At 35.5% G+C, this 24,496-nt stretch overlaps 2 protein-coding genes across 2 annotated transcripts; one reads left to right on the top strand and one right to left on the bottom strand.

The window, feature by feature from the left end:
• Positions 1 to 45: 45 nt before the first annotated feature.
• LOC132634897 (uncharacterized) lies at positions 46 to 3,846 on the bottom strand. Its single transcript, XM_060351039.1, has 2 exons — positions 3,499 to 3,846; positions 46 to 879 (listed from the first exon to the last, which is right to left on the bottom strand). Exons 1-2 carry the CDS (start codon positions 3,762 to 3,764, stop codon positions 141 to 143), a joined length of 1,005 nt encoding a protein of 334 aa, XP_060207022.1. The 5' UTR covers positions 3,765 to 3,846; the 3' UTR covers positions 46 to 140.
• Positions 3,847 to 18,353: 14,507 nt separating this feature from the next.
• On the top strand, positions 18,354 to 20,415 carry LOC132634895 (5-amino-6-(5-phospho-D-ribitylamino)uracil phosphatase, chloroplastic). The gene has a single exon (XM_060351037.1). The coding sequence runs from the start codon at positions 19,125 to 19,127 to the stop codon at positions 20,265 to 20,267; it is 1,143 nt and encodes a 380-aa protein (XP_060207020.1). The 5' UTR covers positions 18,354 to 19,124; the 3' UTR covers positions 20,268 to 20,415.
• The last annotated feature ends 4,081 nt before the right edge of the window (positions 20,416 to 24,496 follow it).

Here is a 24,496-nt window from a genome sequence, read left to right as displayed (position 1 = left end):
TCTCCAACTCCTTACAATCAGTATGACTATATCAAACGATACTCATTAAATCAAAGAGAATCCAAACTAGAATTAAAGTGTGGGGTAAATGCATTAAGTCTTAATTGTAAATGTCACAGGACCAGATACAATTCTTACAATTAAAGAATAAATGGAACAGATATGTTGGAGAACTTCCTGCTATTGCTACTCTGACTTTCAGCAATTTCCTTCAAACTGGTCCAAGACTTCTTCTTTCGCTTACTGGATGTTGCGACAGTTTTCTCAGCATCTGTCATGGATGAACCATCCCGAGGTTCGACTTTCTTCTTGGACCCCGTTCTATTTCTTTTCTTCCTCTTCGAGTCCAGCAAAGACGTAACTGGTACTGTTGGCAGCGGAGTTGCAGGACTAGCCATAGGATCATCTCCAACTATTTCAGATGAAACTACTACATCTGTCTTATTATCTTTATCAGTACTAGATACTGAAGCTTCGAATTGTTCAGACTTTTGTATTGCTGATTCAGTAGGGTCAACTTGTGCCTTGCCAATACAAGCCACTAACGGATCCAGCTGTTCACACTTTCGCATTGCTGATTCAGTAGGATTAACTCTTGCCTTATCAATACTGGCCCCTAATGTATCCAACTGTTCAGACTTTCGGGTTGCTGATTTAGCAGGGTCTACTCTTGAAGTTTTTGGTTTGGCAGGAAATAGCGTTTTTACATAGCCTCTCGGGGTTCCTCTCTTTAGATTCCGATGCGAGCAGAAATGGCACTCATATACAACACAGTTCTTCGGGGGAATACCAGATGTCTTGCGTTTCTTTCGTGCCTTTCTTTTGTTCTTCTCAATCCGTGCTGTACAGTTGTAGCCAGCCTGAAGGATAGATTCACACCTACGTAATATTAAATATAAGTTAGAATGCAAGCCTACAAAAAGGGATGAAAAGTCGACAATGGCTCATTCAACATGAAAGTGGCAAAAATTTGAAGTAATTATAATTTTTTAAGCAGAAAAAATCAACTCCACACATACATTGTGATTCAAAATAGGAGAAATCAGAAGGAAGAAGGAAAAACAACTCTAAAGTGCTCGGGAGTTAGTTACTTCTTGATGATGGTTTATATATTCTGCTTTTTCCAGACATAAATAGCTGTTACCAAAGCTCAAAAATAGCTCTGAAAATTTGAAAGTATTCAGGATGCTATGTACTAAGGATATTACATACCACATAAATGTGAAGCACTCCAAAAGCACACAAGTGATCTTTCTGAATCCCGGAGATGAAAATACCAATTAGGTAAAGATGACACCAATTTTTTATTTTTGGTTTCTATTCTATCTTATTTATTTGTATGACCTCTAGAAATCCATGCAGATTTAGCTAAGCTTAAAACACGATGAAAGCAAAAAACCATATAAGTGTTACCAACTCGTTGGTTATAGCTTGCCCCCAAGGCTTTGAGCTAGTTGTAAGAGTATAGCTCAGGCTTTGAGACAGTTGTAAAAGTGAAGCTCATGATGTGTGGGTTAGGAGCACGTCCCGGGTTCGAATCATGTTACAGATAAAAGCTTCGTATTTAAGTGGCAAGGGTTGGTTCCTAAACATACATACATGTGACATTAGACTGGGAAATGACAGAAGCTGCCTCCTTTTTGCAGAAAATGCAGAATGTGACATTAGATGATTGCAAAGAAGATTCTCAATGATATATGGCAGGTAAAGATGGAGCATTCACTGTTAAGGTATGCTATGACAACTACAAGAACTTTCAGTGGAATATGATAAAGAATGGCCTTGGAAAATGATATGGAAGACTAAAGTACCAACGGAAGTGGCCTGTTTTGGCTGGCTTGCTGCCCTTGGAGCATGTTTAACGCAGGATGGGCTGCAGAAGATAGGATTTAATCTTCGCAGCAGGTGCTTTTTTATGTGAGAATGCTAGGGAATCGGTGGATCACTTGCTACGACATTGTAGCTTTTCATGGCAGATTTGGTCTATATTAGTTTGCATTTTCGGAGTTCGATGGGTATTGCCATCAAACTTCGGAGAGCTACTCCATATTTGGCAAACACAGAGAATTGATACGAGACAAAAGAAGCTTTGTAGGACAGTCCTCTTATGCATAGCATGAACTATATGGCTAGAATGGAACAAAAGATGCTTTGATCGGAAGAAGGAATGTGTAGCTATTGTAACATTTAAATGTATTCAAAATTTCTTGTTTTGGAATAGTGAGTCTTTTGCTACTGATGTAGATCGAGTTTCTGGACTTGTTCGAGTCTGTTGTTGCGAATGGTATGAAATTATGTTGTGAATGGGGTGAAGTTGGGAGGTGGGGGCAACAACAATCACTACAAGATGAAAGAGAAGACACCACATTCAAAATAATGATTCGTAAAGCTCATTGAACTCCTCAAATTGCCGTGACAAATGTTTATCAAGTAAACAAGAGGGAAAGCTAAAAAAACTATATCATAATCGAAGCTTCAACTTAGAATGCTGACAAAAAAATGAAAGTATAAACAAAACGAAACTTCAACATAGCAAGATTATCTTTTTTTTTTTTTGGTAAAGTAGCAAGATTATCTTTTTTTCAGCTAAATAGAGCTTACAAAGAATGCTACAAGCAAGAGTAATCCGTTTCTTGCAATACATACTTACGCATGACGAAAATTAACCTTCTTCAGATTGTGAGCTATGGAGAGAACCCAGGAACAAAGAAAAAAATACACACATACAACCATCAGCAAATAAAAATAAAAAATTAAAAAAAACACCCACATGTATAAAGAACATGTAGCAGCAAAACTCAATTCAAATAACACTTTATGATATCTTTATTTAATACTTACGACGCTATCACAAATCAATTCATATAACACTTCCATCATACTGAACCAATATCCAAAAAGTCATTCATAAATGCAAAAGAGAGATAACCAGAACTACGGAGGGATCTTAAGTTGCGCGGACTCTTCACTTCGGATGCCGCACCTGTGTCGGATTCTCCCAAAATAACTACTTTTTGGAGAATCTGACACGCAACCGTTGACATTTTTAAAGAGTCCAAGCAACATAGGAGGGAACCAACGAAAACACACACACACAATCATCAGCATATAAAATAAAATAAAAATGTATCACGAACATGTAGCTGCGAAACACAATTCAAATACGAACACTTTATGATATTTTTAATCAATACTTACTATGCTATCACACTTCAATTCATATAATACATCCATCCTATTGAACCAATATCCAATTTTTAAGCCATCACAAAATTAAAAGAAGTTAAAAATTATCCATAAATGCAAGACAGCCATAACCAAAAATAAATAAAAAGATCGAATTTATGCAAACTTCAGTCATGTAGCTGTGAAACTCGATTCAAATAACACTTTTTGATATTTATAACTAATACTTACATCATATTGAACCAATATCCAATTTTTAAGCAAGAAGTTAAAAGTCATTGAGATATTATCCAAAAAAAAAAAGGGTCAAACCTTTGACAAGTAAATAATGAAGGGCCAGGAGGAACACCCAATAAGTCAGCTGATGCAGCTAATCTCTGCCCAAAGAATGCAGCAAGTGAAGGTATGGAAGCTTCTCCACTAGCCCAAGTAGCAAGATTCTTAATATGTTCCAATTTGAGCATTGATTTAGGATTAACATGGTTTTGTTTCTTCTTCCCAATGCCACCTAATTCTTGTCTTAATGTAATTGAACCACCAACTCCTTTCTTTCTTGATGATGCTGATTTCTTACCCATTCTTCTTCTACTTTAAAATTGCTGGACTTTTGACTTGTAGGTGGTTTTACTCTTTGCGCTGCTTTTACTTTTTCCCTTCTCCTAAAATGCTGATGTGTTAGGTTCAAATACGGCTCAGTAAAAAAGGAAAAAATTATTCAATTTTTTCAGAAACTTTTTTTGACTTTTTTTACTTTTAAGCGTTTAGCTATAAATATTTGAAATACAACTCCGGAATTGTATTCCGAAATATCAAAAATAAGAAAAACTTATTTTTTAAGAAAAATTCACTTTTTTACATTATATATTACCAAAAATTACAATTTCAAAAATTATGACTAAATACAGCTCCAACTCCAACTCCAACTTCAAAAATTCCAAAAAAAAGTGAATTTGTTTTTGGTATTTATGGCCAAACGGCACCTAAGTGTGTTCAGATAAAAATTAGAAGTTCAGACCTAACTTTTTCGCTTTCTCCTAATATACCCGATGTTTTATGTTCGAATCCCGCTTAATAAAAAAAAAACTCAAGGCAGGTTTTATAGTAAAAGTAGGCCTATTAGGATAAAAATTAAGGGTTAAGGGCTAAATTTTGTAGAATTCTAACAGAATAAGAAAAAATATATGCCTTGTAAAATTTCACAAAGACATACTTTTTGTGAAGTCTTACCTTACGAATTTTTTTTTTTTACTGAGCAGAATTTGAACTCAAAATCTCGGATATTTTCGATCACTTTTTTAGGCGAAGAGAAAAAAATTAAATACCAACACCGTTTAAAGACAATCCGTGCAAAAAATGAAGCGGATAGAGTTATATTGGGCTGGTTTTACAAGAGACCATATTCAAACCCCATGTTAATTCATAGGCCCAATGTGGTACTTATTTGGGCTGGAATTCAATGGTCTGGACTAGATGGTTTTTGGGGTCATTCGCACAAATGTTCCTATTTCGGGGTGATCTTTAATTTTTGTCTCTCAAATTTGTTATCATTAGTTTTGTCTTTCAATATTTTTGGCGCGGCATAATATAGATTTTGCAAGGTATAGTTTAGGTTTAACTTTGGCATATGTTTAATAACATACGTACAAATTATCCCAGACAATGCAAACTTTTCGATACCCAAAATGATCTGAAAAATACTACGAAACTTATGTCTCATAACTTAATTCCTACATATTTATCTTCAGCTTTTGAAGATAAATATGTTACAGAAATTATACCTTGCTAGAGAAACAGGTTTGAATATTTTCTTTAAATAAGTAGCAAGAGCAAAATTAAAGACCTCATATACTAGGGACAAAAATAAAAAACCAGTGCGTTTGAAGGTCGATCCACCCAAAAAAATGCTTTTCTTTGCTTGCTTTGAGAGAGGTGAATGCAAGAGATACGAAACTTTTCACTTTCTAATGTTTTCTGTGGGCATATTGACGGGTCATTTGCACTTTTGATCTTTAATTTATGCCCCTCATAATAAAATAAAATAAAATAAAAATAAAAACTACAGGACATAAGTTTATAATTTTGTATCATAATACTCCATAAGTTCTACCATGACAGGAATTTAATTTTAGAATTTATGTCTCACTAGACGTAAGTTTGATTGCTAAAGGCAAAAATTAAAGACCAACACAATTTAAGGATAGAACTGCAAGTTTATGCATGTTGATTGGATATTTTTACTAATATTATCTAATAATTTTTTTTTTTTTGAAAAGAAAAGCAGAAACCAATGGAAATCTTTCAGTTAACAGAGTTATGGAGTAATTATTTTATTTCATTTTTCTCTCTTTATATCGTTCCTCCTTTTTTTTTTTTTTTGGCAATTTCAAATAAGTTTAGCCTTTAGTAAATACATGTTGGGAGTCCGCAACTTAAATGACCCCAAAAGTGGGATTTTGATCCAAAATAATCCACAAAAAAAAGTTATAAAAGTGCCTTTTGCGTATAAAATTAGTGCACAATAGGAGTTAACTATGACGGCTACAGTTAAGTCCTATTGCGCATTAATTTTGTGCGCAATAGGGGTTAGTTTTATTTTCCCCACACTTTGTATAATGTCAAAGTTTTGAAATTCACGTTTTTCCATACTTTGACCAGAGATGAGTCATGTCTCAAAACTTCAAAATATCAATATTTTATATAGAACTTGATATCCTTTTCTGCGAACAATAATGTAGGCTCAATACATCAAGTATACTTAAACATTTGGATCGTCATTTTAGGGGTTGTAAAGTGCCCCGAAGTAAGTTTTGTTTGGAAACTTATTATCGTTAGGTTTAAGTGTTTTATTTTATAAGGTTTTAATTTAAGCGTTTTATTATTTAGTCAAGGCATTACTATATTTTGAATATGTCTAGATTTTTTTCATAATTAATTTATGACGTCACACGAGTTATTAATAAACAATAATAAAAACTAAGATAACTAATTATCATTAAGAAAACAATACAAAAAAAATATATTAACATAAAATGTACAATTTATTTACATATACACAATCTCTAGTGGGTCCCACCTGTGGGTGCGAGTAACCTGAGGTCCCACATGTGAGAGCCTTTAGTGGTCGTTTGGTTGCTAGTCAAAATAGTCCCGGGATTACAATCCCGGGACTAATTTATCCCATCAGTTGGTATTATTTTATACTATCTGAAAGATGGTATACAATAATCCCAGTATAAGTGGGTTAAGAAGGTATAAGTTGAGTTATTCCAGCACTAATTTTTATACCACGTTTGGTACAAGGTATAAAATAATCCCGGGATAAATCTATACCTTATACCAAACGTGGTATAAAAATTAGTACTGGCATAACCCATTTTATACCTCAAACCAAACGACCACTTAGAGTATCCTTAGGCCTAAGGCGATACCCACCACCCCCACCACCCTCCATCCCCCTTTTTCCTCTTAATAATTGGATGCTATATATCATGATCATCCTTCATTCCCTTCCTTGCGCCCTTGAGCATAATATTCTTCTTCTGGGGTTTATGTGCGCTATGTACGGTCAGAATCTAATTAGCATCAAAAGACGGATCTATATCATCAGGAGACGTGTCCACAGGTGCAGAATTATGAACCTGAAATAACATATAAATATTTAGTATTAATTTTAATTTAGATTTGATTAATACGTTATCTTTTGGTAAAAAAATCAAACTTGTGTGTCGACGGGCTCCTGAGAGGGCTTTTGAGATGGCTGATGAGACGGCTCCTCAGAGAGCTCCTGAGTTGGCTCCTCAGCGGGCTCCGGAGCTGTAGATGGTGCTGAAACCTAAAAAATGAAAAATTATATAATAATCAGTATAAATATTTTAATTTGTTAAAATAATTATTTTAAACACTTACATCTTGGATCTGAAACATGTCGAAGTCCATGAATGTGTAGTTGTACTCCAGCTTCTTGCCACCCTGTAGATCACGAACTAGCCGCTCACCCTGTGGATGACGAACAGGAGACTGCACGGACACTAATGCCTCTACTGATCGTAGTCTATGTGATCTAAATATAGCTCCGCCGGCGTATATAGAGGTGTCGACGGGCGCTCTGAAGTCGACGGATGCTGCTTGGCTGGAGCGGGAACGGTAGCATGCTCGTCAGGCTCATCTACTAGACGGAGGCCTCTACCGCCGCCACTGCCACCACCAGCCCCTCTGGCCCCACTCCTTCTGACACCACCGTCCCCCCCTCTGCCACCACCGCCTCTATCACCATCACCTCCACAAGAACAACCACCCGTTGCCTGATACGGGATCTCTAGAACACGCTCATGGATACGTCCGAGCTCTTATGATTGTCGCATACCACTATCGGCTAGCTCAACGATCCGGGTTGCAAATCCAGCTGTCTCGGGGAATCCATATGGTCCATGCCTACCCAGCTTATCGTCTGTACGGTCCGTAGGTGCATTTGTTTGCAAATATTAATGATTGAATAAATTTGTAACTTAATATATAAGACGATTAATTAAGATTAAGTGGAGTAAACTTACCTACGCTTCATACTGTCCCGCGAGCGCTGCATATCCTCAGCCATCTGGATGACGCGTCCTGGGGTTGCCAATCAAGTTGCGTGTGATCTTCCGATACCGTTCCATAAACTCTAAGATTGGAGTCGTATGTCCGACCACCGCTAGCGTCCCCATCCTATGATCCCAAAGCTGGATCTGCTCCTGCATAAAGGCCACGTATGCAGGAGTGGCGGCCGCACACTCGTCCAGTGTATAGTGGTCGTGCTCCCAAAGAATCGGCTCAGGTATATCCTGTACATGCCTGAACTGTCGTAAGATGCGGTGAGGTGCGTGATCCTCAACGATATCCATGTATATCAACGGACACCGTGACCTCCACATGGGCTCACTAGCCCTACAAAACGTTAGCAACTGATCCAAAATCTGATAATACGACCTCCATATAAAAAACTGTTAAAAAAAATTAGTAAACAATAAAAGACAAAAATAGTAAAAATAATAAAATAAGATAAAAATGTAAAAAAAAAAAAAATTACCATATCTGTCATCATACGATCTAGCTGATCCCTGAACGGAAGAAGTTGTGGTATGTATCCACATCTCGGATGATGTCCCTCAGCAATGAAGTCAGGCTGAGGGTGCGCAGCTACGGGCTGAAAAGGCCTCATGCTAGACCACACCCATATCTGAAAGAGTCATTAAAAATATATTTTATTAGTTGTCCTTTCAAAAAGCTATATTTAGAATAAAAATTACACACGCTTAAATATATTACCTAGAGGAGCGAGTGAAATCCAGAGGTATCCCTCTTATCGCCTATAGACGCTCGATATAATGATCGATACAGGTAAGCTAGAACAGCAGCACCGCTACTATAACATCTCAACTCGCCCAGATCCTCCAGAATTAGCAAATACTTTAAGCTCATATGGGAACCTCATGTCACGACCCGACTTAGGGGCCGTGACGAGTACCCGATACTTGTACCGAGCACCCCCTACCTATCATCTTACCTGTACCTGTCAGCAAGCCGTATGAATAGTGCCATATATTTTTTATTTTTTATTTTGAACTGAACATTAACTAGTAAGCTTCGCTATTACTTCATATAGTAGCATTAAGATGCCAAATTACCACATATCTAACTATACATAACTGACGGTGCATATCTGTCTACGAGCCTCTAGACATAGTAAACTTATACATAGAAAGGGTCGAGTACTGTCGTGCCCGAAAATACATAAACAAAATAGTACCACTGGAGTGAGGCTCCGGAACAACTGGAGCGCTGTAGAGTATCGCTGGTAGAACTCCTAAGGATTAAGTCCACCTGTCTGCTGACCTGCGCGGCATGAAACGCAGCGTCCACAAGAAGGGACGTCAGTACGAATAGTGTACCGAGTATGTAAGGCATGGAAAATGAGACAAGCAATAACATAGTGTATAATTAATAATGTCAAGGAGTCATAGAAAATAGAACTTATATCATATCATGTATTATCATATCGTATCGTATTGTATCGTATCATAACATGTCAGGCTATAGTACCTCATATCATAGTACATCGTATCATAGTATAGCATGTTATAGCGTGTCGTGTCATAGCATAGCGTGTCATAGCATGTCTTACCATAGCATAGCATGTCATAGCGTATCATAGCATAGCATAACTTGTAATATCATATCCTGTCGTGGCAGATCATAGCATATCATGTCATAGTATAGCTTACCGCAGCATATCTTATCATAGCATGTCTGGTCATGACATGGTAGGTCACATCGTAGCGTCGAACAATGCCGGCTCACCCACATAGCGCCGATATACACCGGCTCACCCATATATCCCGCGTCCGGGCACCCCGCGTCCGGCATGATAAGCCAGCTGATCAGGTAGCAATGAAACATGTTTCCCTTCCCATTCCCCCATGTATCCCTTCCCCCAACCCAGGTTCATATACATAGCTTGCTTACATATACATGTCTTATATACATTTACTTATCTTATATACATATATATCTTTTATATACTTATACATATCTTATATACATATACATGTTTTATATATATATATACATGTCTTATATACATAGACATGTTTTCTATATGTATATATCCTATAAGCACACAAGGGAGCCCAAGGAAAATCATATAGCCATCGGAGCGGCGTAAGGCCGGTGACCTCCGATTACATTATGGAATACTCGTGATCGCTCTTATCTCACCTCGAAGGGACGAATATTTTGAGGTGAGATGGTCAATGGAGAATAGTATTAAAGTAAACGTAGAATGAAATTGTGGGCATCATAGATGAAAGTTCATAGACTTTGAAATCTTTAGAAAATAAAGTCATAGCTAGGAAATATAAATAAGATTCAAAAATTAATTTATCATTTTCATATTTACATAAGATACTTAGCTTAGTTATCTTGGTCATAGAGTCGTTCCAGTAGTGCGTATCATAGGCATATCCTCTTATCTAACGTCATTGTTATCATTATCGTCATGGAAGGGTCCTCGTTGGTGGAATCATAGTACTTATCATTTGGTAACGAAATCGGGATCAAAGGTTCCCTTTGGATTCACTTCTAGTAAGTCAAGCAAGACTGTAAGGAAAAATCCGAGAGTAGCGGGCCCACCTCGGGCCGTATGGGGTGGCGTATGTTATTTACATATATTACGTGTCATGTCATTCTTGTGAGGGTTCTAGGGTAATCGGGTCCCACTTGTGCAAGTTCTAAGGGTTTAAGAGGTTTTTCCATCATTTGCACACTTTCTAGTTCAATTCTATTGAACAATAAGTGGAAAACTTTAGGTGCGGATTCCGAGGACTAGGGTTGTCCCCGAGGCTCGTACCCGACTTATTACAGCTAAGACATGCCATAGAAGGGAGGGTGAAGCCTTACATACCTCTTTCCGCTCCTTTTGCTATTCCAAATTCACGTCGCAATCTCGTCAAAATCTGCAAATTGGTCATGTTTACCAAAACTCCTATTAGGATTCTTAGAGTTAGAATCTTAAGGAAACACTTGGCTACCGAAATTTCGGCAGCACTTCCCCTATAAATACTCCATCCCACCAAGTTCAACTTGGCTAATTTCAATCAACAACAACCCGGGAATTCAAACCCGGCCAAATTATCAACCACAATTCCAATAACAACAACACTAACAACTTCTACATTCAATCAACTTACTACTCCTTCTAAAAACTTTCTAACTTTAATGAAAACAATAGCAACCTCATAATCTATATTCCAACAACATCATACTAGCCATATTACCTTCCACGCATGCAAGAACATTACATTCCATTCATATAACTTCTAAAACAAGTCTCCACTACTACAACTTCACTAAGGTCCTTAGACATTTATTAGCAACATAGAGTCCACAACATAACAACAAGCAAAATATTAAATAAAATTGACTTATTCTCTTCCATCTTTCACCATAACCACACGACCAACACCAACATACACACTACAACCTCTCAAAATTCATTCAACTTCCATTTTCCACATATCATTTACAACCATAACAACCAAATACTAAACAAAATAATTGAAATATGATTCTTATTCATATATGAACATGCACGGCCACATACTAATTTCCTCTTCTTCATGAATTTCATCCATTTTATCATACTACAACACATATAAACCATGTATAACACATAAAACAAGACTAGAATTTACCTTTCTTCTTCAACTTCTCACTTGACTACAACTTGGCAACTTGTATGATTTTGAATCTTTTTTGCTCCAACAACAACTCCACCTTGTTAAGCACCCTTTACTTGGTAGGGATTGATTTTTGAAGAATTTTTATCAATTTTTCTCATGGACTTTCTCTATGGCCGAAATGGCCCTTCCAATTTTCTCCTTCTTTCTTTTCTTCTTCTTTCTTGAAAACTCTAGAGAGTTCAATGGATAAGATGACTACTAAGTCATCTTTTATTTTAAAAATTAGCCCCCATATGGGCCTAACCCATACCATGGCCGGTTGGGCCTCACAAATTTGGGCCTTATCATTTTTTTTGATTTTTTTGGGCCAACTCGGTTTGGTCCCGAGTTGGGCCTAGCCCACTGACCTTTCGACCTTAAAACGTTCATATCTCCTTGTACCGACGTCACCTGGGGACCCACGACCTATGGTTGGAAAGCTAATTCAATTATCTACAACTTCTATTTCTTGGTACTTTTCCAAATTCCAGACTTATAATACCGTTTTTGCCCCTTGAAGTCAGATCACCCGAAAACGTTTTCTTAAAAATATTCGTTTGGAGGACTTCCACTTTGATTTGGCCCAAGGGTCCTTCTTGAGTCGTGTTTAACTTCTCATATGTGATTCATATGAATTTTCAGATGTCCCAAAAAAAATCTCGATGTGTGGGTCTCACCTCAGCAATTAATCTAACGTTCAAAAATACGGGATATAACACCTCATGTGTTCGGAAATAAGATGCCCCCGAATATGATGAGTAAGTAGAGAGGAGCACGACGATTGACATCCACCTGAGGTGTGCCATCTGTAATAGGATGCTCGATGTCTAAGAGGCGCAAGTGAGTATAGAAGGAAACCATCGACATCCGAGTATATCTATGAATCTCACCCTCTTGAGGCACGTAATCAGTGAGCCTAGTCAACTCCTCCCGATACGACGGTGGCGGTTGAGGCTCTTCAATGTATAACGGGCATCCATCTACCTATATTCTATACATGACCTCTACATCCTAAAGCGTGATAGTGGCCTCACCAATGCGGAGATGAAATGTGTGGGTCTCTGGTCACCATCACTCAACCATGGCCGTCACAAGAGCCCTATCATGTTGTACCCGACCAGCAACGACGCAATGATAGATACCGCCCCGATAAAGTATATTTAAGATGTGAGGATGTGGCGGACGAGCCCCTAAAAGATTCCAAGCATGTTCCACCCTACAGGGATGGAACAACATACTGGAATCTATCACCCCATCCCATAATAGCTGTGACATATGAGTAGCCTGTGGATGAAGTACTAATGGATCGAATGGCTCCTGATGAAGCTTGGGATCCATGGAGGTGTCGTATCTGTGTTACTAATTTTTAATTAGTCATTAACATGTAATATTAATTATGTAATCCTTTATCAAAAAATTATACTAACTAACTACTAATCCTTTAACGGGAAATTATATTAACTATATAAATTTGCGAATTAATAATTGATAATTAATTATTCTACTAAGTACAATTAACTAACTAATATTATATTAATGATATTTATAATCCTAAACTAAGGACGTTCAATCCTAAACTAAGGATTAACTATTTCTAATTAATAATTTCTAATTAATTATTGTACTAAGTACAATTAACTAACTAATATTATATCAATGATATTTTTAATCCTAAACTAAGGATTAACTATTTTTAATTAATAATTGATAATTAATTATTCTACTAAATACGATTAACTAACTAATATTATATTAATGACATTTTTAATCCTAAACTAAGGATTAACTATTTCTAATTAATAATTGATAATTAATTATTATACTAACTACGATTAACTAACTAATATTATATTAATGATATTTTTAATCCTAAACTAAGGATGTTCAATCCTAAACTTAGGATTAACTATTTTTAATTAATAATGGTTAATTAATTATTAAATTGGTTAATTAATTATTACACAAACTATAATTAATTAAATAATTATATTAATGATATTTTTAATCCTAAACTAAGGATGTTCAATCCTAAACTTAGGATTAACTATTTTTAATTAATAATGGTTAATTAATTATTAAATTTTTGTAATTAATTATTATACAAACTATAGTTAATTAAATAATTATATTAATGATATTTTTAATCCTAAACTAATGATGTTTAATCCTAAACTATGGATGTTCAAATTCTAATTAATAATTGTTAATTCATTATTATACTAACTATAATTAACTAACAAATATAATATTAAGGATTAACTATTTCTAATTAGAAATTGATAATTAATTAAATAACTAATTAGTACATCAACACATAAAATTAGATAACTAATTAGCAAATAAAATTAGATATCTAATTAGCAAATAAATTTATATTAACACATACAATTAGATAACTAATTAGCACATTAATAATTAACATGGATTAAACAATTTTACAAATAAACAAATTAACAATCAGATAATTAAAAAATAAAGATATTATTAGGAGATTAGTATATTTTCCTATAATCAAGCAATTAACAAATCATTAAAAAATAATTAACTAATAAGATAATTAACAAATAAAAAATAAAAAAATGAAAAAAGGGGCTGGGAAGTCGGGGACAGCCCCATTGAGCATAAAAAAATTGCTAATTTTTTTCGAAATCCGCGACTATTAAACATTAATCATGCTTAGGATAATAATATGTTTAACAATGTAATTAGAAAATTCATAGTAAAATACCTAAATTAAAGGTTGTTTTTGAGTTTTTGAAATCGAGCTCTACGACGCTTTATTCCGAAATTCAAGCTTCGAAACTTATTCCTTGACTTGAATATACCGAGAATATTGACTTTCGGGTTAAATAACACGAAAACGACACTTTTGGAACGCGGGACCTCGAAAATTGGGTGTTAATGATGTAAATATTTTTTAAAAAAGGCAGGGGACCGATCGGGTGGGGAAGAGGCGGTCGGGCATTTTATAAAACCCCTACTGCGCACAAAATTAGTGCTTAATAGGACTTAATGGTGACCGTCACCGTTAACTCCTATTGCACACTAATTTTGTGCGCAAAAATCACTTTTATAATATATATTTTTTTTGTGAATTATTTTGAATCAAAATCTCACTTTTGATATCATTTAAGTTGCAGACTCCACATGTTGGTTCTCATTCACCTGGCCATAATATTGGCAAGATTCATGGCGTACCATCATATAACAGGGAATGGGACATAGCTTTTACAATTTTCACAAATTAAGATATTCTCAATTTTAAATTATTATATGAGGTTAGTTTTAGTTGATTTTCTCTTCAAATAATTATTATAGTTTTGTCATCTACTATTACTCTGTAGTTTAACGTAAACAATTATTGGTAACCCAAAATAAAGTAAATCAAATATCTTATATTTCCCATTTAATCAGATAATGTCGACTGTCAAGTAAAACAGGAAAACAAGTTAAATGATTCCCATGTTTATTGCTTCAACAATGAAAGGACCTCTAAAATTTTATTTTATTTTTCTCTTCAATCAAATTTGACATTTAGACACTTAGTAGATCCTAAGGAATATAGGTTTGACACGTAATATGTGTCAACGTGGAACCACGTGGTTCTTAAGAATTTCTTTGCCTACATGGATTCATTTGCAACAAGTATACAAACAGAAAAATCTTGATTTCTGTGGGCAAATTGAAATAGACATGTAAAATTTATATATTGGCTTGGAATAATCTACGCAATTTCACTAGAAGGCTTATCTAAATTTTGGAAGTTTCTTTTTTAGACTTAGTGCTAGTCAAGTTTGTCACGCTAAGTCACCAAATTATTATTTCCTTCCTTACTATTCCAATTCCACTCATTTTTCTCATTTGAGAATTCTAGAATTTGTTTTCACGAAAAATGGAGAGTTTGACAGGAAGATTCCTCGTTCACGAACCCTCTAATTCAAAATTTCACGCTATGAATTGTGTCACAATCAAATAATGATCAAAATCTTCGTTCAATATCAATACATACATAAATATCATACACACGAAACTCTTTTGTGAAATTGATGCAGCTTGAATCGATGCAATAATTGTGTTCATATGCGCGGTTGAATTGTGATCAAACCCACAAACACCATTACTTGAGCTGAGTGTTATTATGATTAATGGATCTTTTTGTTTAGTACACAACCGATATTAAGCAACTGATTTATAATTAAGGTCCTAATTGTTAGGTATTTTTGGTGTGAATGGGACATGAAAGTTTTATTTCCTTTGCTTTAACTTTCATCCTTTGCTTTTTTCGGAAAGGTAATTTTTTTGCCGAAAAGGCGCATGCCTTTCAAAAAAGACACACCTGATTTCTTAACAGACACCTTTTGTTGGTTATAAATATCTAGTCATCCATTCAGATTTTCCTTACGAAAAATCTGATTATCTTCTTCCTTCTTTCTGTACTTCAAATATATATTGTGTGATTTGCTGCTGCCTGTTGCGTTCGCCGTTCACCGGGGTTTGAGGTACCGTTATGCTGGTGAGTTAATTCGTTTTATCTTGAGAAGATATATTCCATAACCTCGGGTGCTTGAAGGGAATAATTTCCTTAAGGAAACACTGTGAATTCAAGGGGCTCAAATTATTCCTTTTTACATTTTTTTCAAATTTTGTTTAAGTTATTATCGAATACAGATTGACAACATAAATTTATAAAGAGGAGGATCTAGGGTACCGGGTGTGGATTTAGGGAATCCAGTAGCTTTTACGCAGACTTTTTATATATATATATATATATATATATATATATATATATATATATATATATATATATATATAAGAAGTAGTTGTTAGAAAACCAATAATAAGGTAGTTTCTTGGTCCAGCGACATAAATGGAATCTGCTTAAGTTTAGCTGCCTCCTTTCGATTTCCCTCGGGCATATATATGAAGTTTTCTTTTTTGAATTTGAGATCTCAGGGAACCCACCTGGAGGAGAATGATGTCCCGACCTGAGTTAGGCACCTATTAACAAACTATTGCTTTTTGGAATAGAGAAAGAAAAGAAAAGAATTGTTGTAGATTATAAGAAAATATTGAAAAAACATTAGAGTAACAGAGGGAGGGAAGGGGTGTTACAACCAACATAACAATCAACTCAAAAACGTTAACTATCTAGCTAAGTTAGCTCACAATGACTTTCTCGGCAAGGTGCTTGCTTCTTTTCGAATATAATTCATCTGAAAATGTCAACTACATTGTACTACATTTTCTAGAACCTATTCAATATAATGTCTACATTAATAGCAATAATGTTCGTTAACCAAAATGTAATCAATAATAAATAAATTAATGCAATATTATATACTGATTAACATGATGCGTGCACTAAGAACACTTATATTCCTTAGGTCTCTATTAAATTCGGTGCAAATATTAATTATTTGAAGAATGGAATAGCGTGTGTCATTAGATGAATGTGACATTTTCTCACATTATTATCCGTAGACATAGCTTAATCCAAGCTTGCGAAAGACCATTATTAAACTCATTAATATTATAAACCCCTAATTTTTTAATATATTCATACTTTAGAGCCCGTTTGGATTGGCTTATAAGTTGCTGAAAACAGCTTATAAGTTGTTGTTTTCAGCTTGTTTGAGTGTTGGCTGACCAGCTTAAAGCCATTTTGTGCTTAAAATAAGCTCAAAAAAATATTTGGGCTCGTTTGACTTAACTTATCTAAAGCAGCTTGTAAGCTGAAAACCCAACTTATTTTTTTTTGGCTTATAAGCTGTTTTCAACTTACAAGCTGCTTTTTTTAACCCCATCCCAAAAAAAATAAGTTGAGGTAGCCCAACTTATTTTTTTTTGGCTTATAAGTCGTTTTTTTTAACCCCATAAAAAAAAAAAGTTGAGGTAGCCCAATTTATTTATTTTTGACTTATAAGTTATTTTCAACTTATAAACTGTTTTTTTTTTAAGCTCATCCAAACAGGCTCTTAATGAGATGCTGCTGTTCTTCTTTAATGGGATTCCCCATTTTCTTGGTTAGGTATGATACAAACTCTAGTATATAGGCTTTTTCATCAATAATATTATCTTTGAGTTACATAAAGTACTTATATTATATCGCTTTTACTTTCTTGATATTTTTGAAAAAGAAAAGAAAAATGTGTAAACAAAGAAAGAAGCGCAGTTTAATTATTGAGTCGCAATAATTTTGATAAGCTATTAGAATAATTGATCTTAGAGTAAAGGAAGCAATGCATGCTCCAACAATTATGGATGTTTCCATTATTGTGGTTGGTGTTCATTAAGATCCCACTAGAGGAAACATATATAACCCAAAATAAAGAGAAAACAAGGGGGTGGAGTGGGTGGGCTCATGATTATTTTTTTCCTCTTTCCCTTGTATTTTGGGGCTTCCATCCCCACGAAGGTTTCTTTTTGGGTCAAGGTACATAAACACCCCTAAGGCCTATTTACTATGACAAAATTATCAATAAGTACAAAACTAAATTATGTGGGGGTCCTGCCCTCATGAGTGTCTTCCTTGAATTTGCTTAGTTAAAAAATAAAAAATAAAAATTGCAGCAGCACGTACAAACACACGCTTATTTTAAACTTAAAAAAATGAGTCTTAATGTCTTTTTTCTGTTGATCCTTTCAAATTCAAACGATCGGAACCTCATCAAGTAATTAAAAAAAAATGGAGATCGTAATTTTAAAAGAAGGAGGACGAAGGGTTTGAAAGAGGATGAGGGTCCGATTTTTATATATTTCAGGGTCTTAACTTTTTATGGCAAAAGTTTTCTTGCCATCCTATATTAACTACGTTTCTTTTGAACCGAGGGATTATCGGAAACAGCCTCCCTATCCCACAAAGACAGAGATAAGATCTACATACATCGTACCCTCCTCAGATCTCACTCGTGGAATTACACCGAAATGTTGTTGTTGTTGTATAAGGGCAAAAGAGAAAACAAATAAAGTGTAAACCAATACGCGTCCTTTTATTGGCCCGGTTCAATCTTGGCCGGCAACCACCGGTTCACCTAATCCAAAATACTCCCAAAAACCGCCTCAATTTCTTCTCCTTCTCTATAAACCACACATACACACTTTTACAAATACCAATACTACTATTCATAATAATATAACCAAAAAAATCTTTCTTTGTATTTTGCTTTCTTCTCCAATTCACCTCAGGTTCTTCCTATCTTTATCTCCTTGTAAATAAATATATTTCTGTTAAAAAAAGAAACAATCTTGCTAGCTTATTAGTGTATAATATTGCTCACAAGTCTCAGATTTTTATATTAGGATGAGTCTTGAATAGTTTTGTTTGTTTGAAAAGCTTTTTGGGGGTTTCTTGTTTTGTGTAAATACCAATTTGGGGGTGAATTATTAGGCTTTTATGAGCTGTTGACGTGATAGTTGATTCTTGAATTGGCGTGTTGTGCACGAAATTTGGGTTGTATTGTGTAATTAAATAATGGGTATTGAGTAAAGTTTGGATCTTTATTGTAAAAAAAGGGGTTGCTTTCTTTGTTCCATTGTGCCTTTACTTGTGTGGTGATTTGGGAAAGTTCAAGAATTTCAAGACTGTATTAACTAAGGTTGATTTGAGAGGTTTTGTGTTGGAAAGTTTGAGTCTTTGAAGTTAAAGATTTGGTGGGGGTGTAAGGTTAGTTAGTGAAAGGGAAGATGGTTGAATCAATTGGTGCAACTTCACTTTTAGGGCAGGTACCTGTTTATGGAGGTTATTGTTGCAAAGATGTGTCGAGTAAACGGAAGGCGATTGATGTATGTCGACTGCGTTCTGCTGATTTTCTTGGCAGAAAGTTTGTTTGTGGTTCAAATTTACGGGTGCTAAGAGCTGATTGTGTAAGGATTTGCCCAGTAAGAGGCCAGGCAATGGAATTGGCGAAAGAGGCATATTCATATAGGGAGGAGGATAGAATATCTAAAGATTTCCGGTTTAGGATTGAGACTGATGTGAAGAGAAATCTGGGGAAATGGCCACCGAAAAATAAGGCTGACAATCCAGCTCTTCATAATCCATTGCTTAGACAAGAAAGGATGGGTTGTGGATGGTTAGCAGCTATATTTGAATGGGAAGGTGTGTTAACCGAAGACAATCCGGATCTTGAGAAGCAAGCATGGTTAGCTCTGTCTCAAGAAGAAGGAAAATCACCTCCTCCAGGTTTCATTTTGAAGAGAATTGAAGGAATGAAGAATGAGCAAGCGATATCAGAAGTTCTTTGCTGGTCAAGAGATCCTGTTCAGGTGAAGAGAATGGCTACCCGGAAGGAGGAGATTTATCAAGGGTTGCAGGGGGGACTTTATAGCTTCCGACCTGGATCACAGGAGTTTGTCAATACCCTGATGCACTACAAGGTGCCAATGGCTTTAGTGTCTACACGCCCGAGAAAATATGTCGAGAATGCAATTGGTACCATTGGCTTTGAAGGGATTTTTAGTGTTATTGTAGCTGCAGAGGATGTTCACAGAGGGAAACCTGATCCCGATATGTTTGTCTATGCATCGCAGCTTCTACAATATATACCGGAGAGGTGTATTGTGTTCGGGAACTCAAATCAAACTGTGGAGGCTGCACATGATGCTCAGATGAAGTGTGTTGCTGTTGCCAGCAAACATCCAGTGTATGAGCTTGGTGCTGCTGACTTGGTTGTTAGGCACCTTGACGAGCTCTCGATCCATGACCTAAAGAACCTTGCTGCTGTTGAGTTGACTGAATTTGGATCCCCTGAGCCAGAGTTGGAGATGGAAGAAGAGGATGATCCCAATCGTTCCTCTGGAGTGGCTGTGGATGATGGTTTCTGGTAACATATCTCCCCAATGTACAGTAGTTGCGCTTAATATTATTCAAATAGGATATAGAAAAATGTAAACTAAACTGCAGGGCAAGAGGTGTATCAAAAAGGTGGTCTACATTGGGCCTGCCATTTATGTGACTTTGATGATATTTGTATTATATGTATATCTTCTGACGGTCGCTACTTGCTTTTGGATTTTGAGATGTAACTTGTAGACTTTTAAAAGGTTGGACATAAATAATAACGAGAATAAGATGCATATGAATGGCTCCATTTCAAAAAAAGATACGTATGAATGGCTGAAAGTTTCCCCGGGGCCAAAAAAAAAAAAAAGAGAAAGAGGACTTGCAACACAAGCATTGCTGTGTAGTTATCTTGTCGAAATTGTAGTTATTTTTGGTGAAGTCATTAAAATGTATTGGAATGGCATCAAGAAGATGCAGAGGTTACAACTAAGCATAAAGCTGCTTCAAACAAGAATTAACATGAAGCTAGCTGAGCAAAAACCTGTAAGCCAGTGAAAAGATCCAAAAATATATCCCCTAAGACCCTACTGTGCTATAGTTAGGGAGCTTGTCGAAATTGTATTTATCTTTTAGTTGTAGCAGTGGATGTTCTGTATATGTTCCTTAGCTTATTACCTCCTTAGTGTTTCCTGGTATTCTCTGGCTAGGCTCTGTGATTTCCACTGCACCAAACTTAGTCCTCGAGTCATGATGAGTTAATTTCATGAATATCTTAGACAATTGTGCTGCATACTAGTGTTCTTCTGATTTCCAATGTTTGCGATCATAAATATGCTATTTTTTTAACTAAAGCCTCACGGTCAGGGTGATACGTACATTTTTGCTTCTTGTGGTTCATTTTCAATCAGCAATAATTTCATCGTGCCATCAAGAAACTACTTTATTGTCTTCCCATCCAATACTTGAGAAGAAACTAGGATAAATATCCTGCACACTCCAAACAGATCATGAATTGATGTCAGTGATAAAGTGGCATATATTTTGATGGTTAACCAGGGTTGGGGAGGTGCCTCGCACAGTGAAGAAGATAACCTCAGAATAGTTCAGAATTTGCTCTATTTTGGATGGAGAGCAATTCTGCCATAAGCCTACCCTTGCTTATGCTAGAGTTTCTGTGTTGTGGTTGTATGAAATGGAAATCAAGAGGCAGCTTTCCCTTTTCATATAGCACTTTTTTTCCTGGGTTGGTTATTTTGTTTGAAATCGTAGCTTCTTTTGAATGATTTAAGATCTTTATCCTGCAAATTTAGTGATGTTGGTAACTATACCCTTCTGAATACAATCTTGTTTCTCTAAACCATGAAACAAACAACACACTGGGACACAAGATGGTTTCTCAAGTGGTAAGCACCTCCACCTCCATCCTTGACGAGTTACCAAAGGAGTAAAGTGGGGAGCTCCCCGGGAGGGGTTAAAAGGAAAAAGCCGATATAGTGAGAATGAGAACAGCGGAGGGAGAAAAATCCATATGCATTTAGGAATCCATGTGGTTGATGATTGTGAAGACTGGTTCTTCGGGTAATTTCTTTCCATCTGTCCTAGCCTTGGTGGACAAAATTACCTGGTACTTGTTGCTAGTGGGCGGTGGCAGGTATCCAGTGAAATTAGTCGAGGTGCGCGCAAGCTTAGCCTGGACATCACTGTTATCCAAAAAAAAAAGAAGAGAGACCGGTTCTTCTGGGAATGAATGAATATCCATCTCCTCAACATGCATATTCACACTCGACTCTCTATTATAGAAATAGATGATATATTGACACTGCATGGGGTTTACTTTTACGAATGCCAAATTGTTGGCTGGCTGTATAAGGTAACCATTTTTCAGGTTTCAGCCACTGTTTAATTTCGTCCTGATATCCAAGCAACATCTGCGTAAAGAGAAAGGATTTCTTTGAAACGATCGTTGAAAAAGTTGGAGAACAATTTTGTCTTACTATATCTCCCGAGTCTGGAGTAATAATTTTATATAAGGAACTATTGGACGAACTAAAATCAACTTGCTGCAGCTTACTCTTCGGTTTCCTGATGAGGTCTATCCTGCATTCTATTTTGAAGAAGCATTTGTTTTTGTTGATTCTTGTCTTCATTTCATTCTTTCTAAGAGAAGTGCCTTCAATTTTCAACATATATTGGGTGAGAATAACATTGTTCTGAGTGGATGAAATAACTACTCGGATCCATGTAGTTTGTTTTAGCCTCATATAATAAGTTCAGGGTAAATTGAAGCTTCATGCTCTAAAAATGCAGTGTGATGGTTGCAATTTAATCCTAATAAAAGCGTACTGTGTATTGCCTTTTTTTTCTTCCCTTTTTTCCCAGCACTTAATGTGTATTGCTCAGATGCCCTCACGGTACTACTTCGCTATTGGTCACCCAGAGTATTTAGCGCAATTTCGGGACTATAGTTTAAGCCACACACATAAAAATTTGCAAGTTTACCTATTTCTAAATAATTTTAAATATGCGGTGTCTGAAGTTTCATATGAATGATGCTCAAATCAATATGACTTAAGTTTAAGTCATTTTTTGTAACTTCATATATTTTTATATGAAGTTAGGCTTTTAGGCCAAACTTTTGAATGTCTAAAGTTACTCCAAAGTGAATAAACATATTAAATATTTAAAAAGTGGGTTCTAAGTTAAATTGCAGTATCTAAATAGGATATTCCTTGAAATTTTTACAGTAAAGACCAAGGGTATGTTCGTATGGAGGAAAAAAATTCAGATTCTTTTTTTATTTCCCATGTTCTATCGATCAAAATTTTTAGAAAATGTTTTTCTCTAGGAATTATGTCTTTAAAAATAAAAATAACATCCTAGTGGAAGGAGAGAAAATAAGATCCATCGCCCACACACCCCCACCACCCTCAATCCCATAGCCTCTATTCCCACCATCCTGACACAACTAGCCCACCATGCCAATCCAAATAGTATTTTCTTATATTATATACAAATATTTTTGAAACAATATTTTCTACCAATTTATCAAATATCAAAATATAACAAGAAATCCATTTATTTTTTCGGAAAACGTCTTTCAAAGAAATATCTTTCTGGGAAATATTTTTTGCGGAATACATTTTCTCTCTTAGCGAACACACCATAAGTAGAAAACCGATTTAGGCCCATTGATAAGAGTATCTCGTCACCCAGCTCAGTATAGTTTGGACCAGGTGCCTGGCTCACTTGCTTATGGCCCCGTTTAGCAAAACTTACGAGATTTGTTATTTTGAGATGACTTCTTCATCCGCACAAATGCCCTATTTCAGGGGTGGTCTTTAATTTTGCCCTTCAAATTGCTGGTCTTTAATTTTTGCCCTCGACACTTTAAGTGATCGAAAATATCAATGAAATTCTGAGTTCGAACCCCTGTAGAGTATAAAAAAAAAAATTGAAAGGTAGGATTTCATAGCAAATTATGCCTATTCGGGCAAAAATTATACCTTAAGACAAGGTTTCATAGCAAATTATACCTATTTGAGGTAAAGTTATGTCTTAAGGCATAATTCTGTAGAAACTAAGTTATCCTATAGATTATGCCTCAAGACATAGTTTCTATATAGAAGTCTTTACCCCAAATAGACATAATTTCTATGAAATTTTGCCTAGCGAAATTTTTTTTTTTTTTGTTGGGTTCGAACCCGAATCTCTGGTTTTGCAGACGCGTGAATAAAAGTACTTTGCCACACAAATTTTCATTAAATAGGAAGTGGGCTAAAAAATTAAAGACCACCAATTTAAGGGACAAAAATTAAAGGCCAGTCCATACGAAGGGCAATCCGCACAATTTAATGCTTTTTCAGTAGATGGGGTTTTAGAGTTCAAATTGTAAAGGATCCAATCGACCAATTTCTGGAGTTAGATGGTCAAACGAAAGTTCTCAACTTGACTTGAGCATGTTTGAATTGGCTTATTTTAAGTGTTTTAGCTTTTAAGCACTTTTTTAGTGTTTGGGAAAATAAAATATGGGTTTAAGCACTTATTTTTAAATTAAAACAACAAAAATAAGTCAAAAATCATAAGCTATAATTCCGAACTTATGACTTTGACTTATAAGTCAAAAGCCATAAGCCCATCCAAACGGGCTCAAGCTCAAGCAGTCTCTTCCTCAATTGCATCATCAGCTAGGGAGTCTTTGCCTTTATGTATACCTTCTATTTCTGCTATATAATAAATTTATTTTCTTATTCAAATCAAAACAAAATAGAACATT

The sequence above is a fragment of the Lycium barbarum genome, chromosome 4, assembly GCF_019175385.1.
Source record: "Lycium barbarum isolate Lr01 chromosome 4, ASM1917538v2, whole genome shotgun sequence".
Taxonomy (NCBI): Eukaryota; Viridiplantae; Streptophyta; class Magnoliopsida; order Solanales; family Solanaceae; genus Lycium; species Lycium barbarum.
The sequence above is the reverse complement of the archived record's forward strand: the minus strand, read 5'-3'. Positions and strand labels throughout refer to the sequence as shown.

Bases quoted from the DNA above. Each gene is read 5' to 3' on its own strand.
- LOC132634897 (XM_060351039.1), bottom strand. From the start codon at position 3,764: ATGGGTAAGAAATCAGCATCATCAAGAAAGAAAGGAGTTGGTGGTTCA. The intron at 880-3,498 runs GTTTGACCCTTT...AATATTACGTAG, and splicing joins TCATTATTTACTTGTCAAAG to GTGTGAATCTATCCTTCAGG.
- LOC132634895 (XM_060351037.1), top strand. From the start codon at position 19,125: ATGGTTGAATCAATTGGTGCAACTTCACTTTTAGGGCAGGTACCTGTT.